This window comes from Sipha flava, unplaced genomic scaffold (assembly GCF_003268045.1).
Source record: "Sipha flava isolate LNK unplaced genomic scaffold, YSA_version1 280_pilon_pilon, whole genome shotgun sequence".
NCBI classification, from domain to species: Eukaryota; Metazoa; Arthropoda; class Insecta; order Hemiptera; family Aphididae; genus Sipha; species Sipha flava.
In genome coordinates, this window is record NW_020272947.1 from 165589 (window position 1) to 171102 (window position 5514).

The 5514-nt window shown below is 39.7% G+C and overlaps 1 protein-coding gene across 1 annotated transcript; it reads left to right on the plus strand.

Annotated features, from left to right (window-relative positions):
* The first annotated feature begins 1386 nt into the window (after positions 1 to 1386).
* LOC112685517 lies at positions 1387 to 4847 on the plus strand. The gene is made up of 2 exons (XM_025557430.1): positions 1387 to 2866; positions 4269 to 4847. The coding sequence occupies exons 1-2, from the start codon at positions 2447 to 2449 to the stop codon at positions 4563 to 4565; spliced, it is 717 nt and encodes a 238-aa protein (XP_025413215.1). The 5' UTR covers positions 1387 to 2446; the 3' UTR covers positions 4566 to 4847.
* Positions 4848 to 5514: the final 667 nt, after the last annotated feature.

The window sequence follows — 5514 nt, forward strand, 5'->3', positions numbered from 1 at the left end:
GTGCTTGGACGTACAAGCGTATAACGTGCATAATTTAGTTTTGTCGTAATAGTATTATTACATTGTACCTATTGTTTTCTTATCGAAAAATTATCATTTCATATTATTAATCAATTTATTTTGAAATAAAATATTCCAATTACATTGTTGATTATTATGATCAGTGGTGTTAATAATTCAAGTTTTTAAACGATGTAGTATTAATCTTCACATTAGTACATATGTATACTAATGATTTAGTATAAATATAATGTATGTCACGAACATAATAGATATAAATGAACAAAAAACGATGAATCGAGATTAATATAAATATTCTAAACATAATAATTAAACAAGCACATATAATTTAAATGTAACATAAATACATATTGACATAATGAATACATTAATATAGATGTTGATAAAACGAAAAAAACACAATTAAATAGTTAAGTGTAATATACTTTTCATAGATTGTATGTACCGATATTAAAAAAGTCAAAAAATTTTATTATGTCCGTGTACAAAAATTATTCTAAATTATTCTAATATTTTTAAAATTAATATGATATTAAATGAAACATTTTCTATAAATTATAAGCTTATTTGTCTCATATGCTCAGAACTTAATTTAACTAATAACTCTGGACGTTAGATTTTATTATTTACTACAATTCGAACAAGCGTATTAAAATAATTTGTTTTTTTCTTTTTATTTTTAAACAATCATGTTTATAAGACTTAACATTTCTTCACAACCCGAGTGTATTATTTTGATTGTACAGTTATACAGTTGTACATTATATTCGATTACGTTTTACCTTGGGCAGTTTGATATCGTAGTGCAGGCTTTCAATTATTAATAATATTTTAACAATAAAACAACAACAAACGATAAATATTTATTATAAAAGTCGATTTGGTAAAAAACAAACTAGTAGTATTGATAACGATTTAAAATATAATAATAATTTCCGTTTAGATATTCACGGAAATAAAAAATAATGTTTTTTAAAACCTTTAATATTACACAACACAACGTTGTGCAGTTCTCACGCGTATAATATAATACACCGTATAATATATATAAAAATCGTATGTATAACGTAGTGCTAAAAAACCTATATCGGACACGTTATTTTCTCTTTTCGTTTTCGGACGATTGACGTACAATGTACATTTGAATAACCATTTTAAGATATTTTTAATCCTGTTTTGAAGTACCGTTTTATTCGTGATGTATTGTATTTTACAAAAATAATATTATATCGTACCAACCTAGTGTTGAATTGTAAATTTTTAATTCTTCTTACGCAGCGCGTCTCGCCCAGATGTTCGCACGCGCGCGCAGGCGAATTCGATATCGTACGAATTACGTAATACGTCGTTCGTACAATAATGTTAAAATCGATACCGATGAAAACATACAAGTATTATTTCGCGCTAGTAAGAGGCGTACTAGTAGACGCGAAACCATTCTGGTTCGGTTTCAGTGAAATTGCTATTTTTTTACCGCGTAACAATTAATCGGAACGTTTCGAGCAATTAGCAATTGCTTGCGCACCACAACGAAAACGAATCGGTCGTTCGGCAGCCAACCGACCTTAAGGATTATCCACGCTTTCGACGGGTATGCACGAGTACGGGAAAAACGGAAAGCCCAAAAGCGATCGGAACCGATGATTAGCGGTCGGGCACAGACGTGTGTTACGCGCGGTACGGTGTTGCGAATCATCGAACGGTGTACGGACGCAACAGTCGTAGCCAGCCGTTGTCGCGGATCGAACGCGAACGATGATCAGTGGCCGAAAAAAAGGTGATCTACGGCCATCCTGGTAAACGCTGGTGGCCCCGACGACGTGAGACGGCAAGGATCGAAATGTGCGCGAAACGGGGAAATAAATCACTATCGACGGCGGTGTGTGGGAGAGATCGGCGCGGCGGGGCGACTAAACGAGAGTGACATGGTAGAGTTAGGAAAAAAAAAAAAAAAGATCATCGCGGAAAAATTGAGAGAGAGAGAGAGAGAATGAGAGAGAGAGAGCGAAAGAGAATAGTTGAACAGTTGAAATCATCGCGCGGCGGAACGCGACGCGAAACACGACGCGAACGATATTTGTACGGGGCGGGAAAAAAAAAACGCGTCAACCGGTGATGGCGTTCTTGCGACGCGTCGTGCTCCGAACGCGTGACCCGCGAGTCCGAGACGAGTAGGGGAGGTAAAAAAAACGGTCACGATAAACGGCTCAGCGTTCGAGCACTCGACCGCCGCCGCCTCGACCGGCACTGGCGTCAGTGAGGCCGCAGAGAGCGTGGGCGTCGGTACTCGGTGTTTCGCGTCCGGTCGTGTGCAACGCGTTCCTAGCCGCCGTTCTCGACTACGATTTTTAGTTTTCTATTCCCACCCACCCCCGTCCACCCTCCCGCCCACCCGCCCGCGCCACGTGCATCGATCGCGGTCGTCATGTCGTCGGTGATCAACGTGCGGCTGAACGAGAAGATGACGTTGAGGTTCGTCGAGCTGTACAGGGACCAGCGGCTGCTGTGGGACAAGGAGCACGAGGCGTACAACAAGCGCGTGGAACGGCTGCGGGCGTACCGGCGCATAGCCGACGGCATGGCCGTGGAGGGTCTGGGCGTGCCCGAGGTGGCCAGCAAGATCAAGAACATACGGTCCACGTACTTGCAGGAGCTGAAGAAGATCAAGGACTCGGAGCAGCGGCTGCTCCAGCTGAAGCAGGAGCCCGGAGAGCAGGAGCACGAGCAGGAGGACGCCCCGTCGCCGTACGTGCCCAAGCTCTTGTGGTTCCCGATAATGGACTCGATGATCGGCGGCGCGGCCGTCAAACGCCTGTACTCGTCCCCGTCCGCCGCCGAGATATTGGTGAGTAACAATATGCGCGATACGCAGCAATCCCATTCGGCTCCCTTTCGAACGGCCCAGATTTCGTTTGATTTCGCTGATCAACAGGCACGTCGTCTAGGGGGGGGGGTAGACCTAAACATGATAACCTAGCCCCCTTGATTTTGATTTTTAAATATTATGGTGTTTAGTTGTCCCAAACCGGCTAAATCCTGAATGTATATTCCATGTGGGCGATTGTAAACTCCGCTAGAATATCTGTTAAGATAAAAATATAATACAAGGTCTAGTGTAAACTCCGCCAGTTTTTTTTTCTTACCTGTAATGGGTATATGTAAACTCCTCCAGTTTTTTTTTTTTTATTTACCAGCTCAGTGCTCACATTGCCACGTGCCTTCTCTCATTAAATACGTTGACATTTATTGCGATGATGTATGTCGAAATTAATAAAATTATTATCATGGTTCGATTCATTTCAAAGTGGATATATATCCACATTGATTAATTTATTAATAATTTTATCTTCATTTTATCTGAAATTATAATTTCCAATGATGATATCGATAGTAGGTAAGGTATACGTAAAGTATACTTTGACGAACATAATCATTCGTAGTCAGCGTGTATCCGTGTATATTTTATATTGAATGAAATATGTCGCAACAAAGTAATAATTTAAAATTAATTACTGGTCAACGAGGCAATTTATTGGTTTTATTTAATAACTACAAATATAACCAAAATATAAAATATGCGTCTGGTGAAATAAAATGGAGGTATGATATTATATAATATTATAATAATAATATTCACTTATTATTACTTATTACGTATTACTTTTAATAATATATCATATTAATTTTATACTACTACTCGATTTTCTTTACTGGCAGAGTTTACAGTAAAAAAAAGGTACTTGTGGTGGAGTTTACATGTGCCCATTCCATATAATTAACGATCGTATAACAAAAATTAAATTCTGAGATTCTATTTTATAAATATTCGTCACTTGACAATTTTAGATAAGACAATAGTACGTGTATTAATATATTGAAAACTAGGAATACGGATATCGAACGCACATTTGATAAACACAACTACAAAAAGGGGCTAAAAAAATGTTGGCCCCCTTTATGGAAAAATATCTGGTTACGTGCCTGGTGATCAATAACCGTTTTTTCAAAAACGAACAAGTCTTGGGTTTTCTTAACACTAACCTTCCCGCAACATTGTGCGTAAGGCAGGTATTTCTATTCTAGCTGACCTACATCCTTTAAAAAATGTTAAAAGTCTACCATTGCAATGTACAAGTACGAATTTTAGTGGTAGACTTTCTTCCGAATACGTAAACTATATCGAATTTCGATTCAACAATAATAAGATTTCATTTTTTTTTCCCGGTTTTACCAATATATTTTGCCAGTCCGTCGATTACGTGGAAGAAGATTCCAGCAATTACTTGTTTTACGCGGACAACGGCAGCGGTGACGAGGGAACGTCCACTGCGATTAAAAGATCGCACTCGAGCACCACAGATTATCCTCCGACGAAAATAATTCATTACGAACAACAGCAATCGTCGGCCGAGTTGTTTTCCAGGTACATAAGCACATCCCTGGAAATGCTGCAACCACGATTGGCCATACAGGCCCAGAAAGAAATGCACGACGTCCTGGTCAAGTACAAGCTGATTGAATACGATCAAAGTCAACAGCGCTGATGGTGCGTCGAGGACGGTTACACGTTCCCGGGCATTCCGTCCGGATACGTATATCCTGTCGACCCCGCTTCCCTTTACGACGCACGTTACGAATTGCCACCGATCGATTTTACACAAGTCCCTTCTTTCGAGTTTCCTCAGTGAACACACCTATGTGACAGCAATATCTAACGATCGCCACCCCTCCCCCCTTACATAATTTGATATGTTTGCTACATGTTTACCGGGATAAAATTATAAAAATTACTAAGAATCTTGTAATTTATTATTTAGAATGATAACCTATTGTTGATTATGATTTTAAATAAATATTGTTTTTTAGTACCTAATGTATGTAGTATAGTTGTTTCTTTGCAAAAAGGATGAGGATGACGACGAGGTGCGACGGAGTCGGCGATGGTGCCGAATGCCCACCAGTGATGTGAAATGTTGAGGCGCAAGTCTACCACGGGTGGGTCTTACTACCGTCAACAAATCACAGCCTGGTGGTGCATGTCTTCCGTCTCGAATAGCGCAAGTCTGCCGCGGGTGGGTCTTACTACTACCGAGACGGAAGAAGAAGTGAATAACGTGGTCGCGAAGCGGCTCTTTTATAGCCCGCCGACCGAGATTAGCCCAACGCCGGAGCCGTGTTCTGCGACGAACTTTTGCATTGATTACGATATTAAAATTAAATAATATGTAAATTATTTAATTTTAATATCGTAATTGATTGGAAATTGGATAATTATAATTGCTTATTAGTAACTGGTCGGCGCGTGCGGCCGTTGTCGTGCGTGCCGATAACGCTGTTTTGTTTATCTCGCCGCCACCGAAAATCGAAACGCCGGATCTGTGTTTTGTGACTAACTCTTCGATTTCGGCGGCGGCGGCGCGGGCGGACACAAAAAATAGTTATTTTATGCGTCTATGATCTTAACATTTTCAAGAAGTTTTTAAAAATTATATT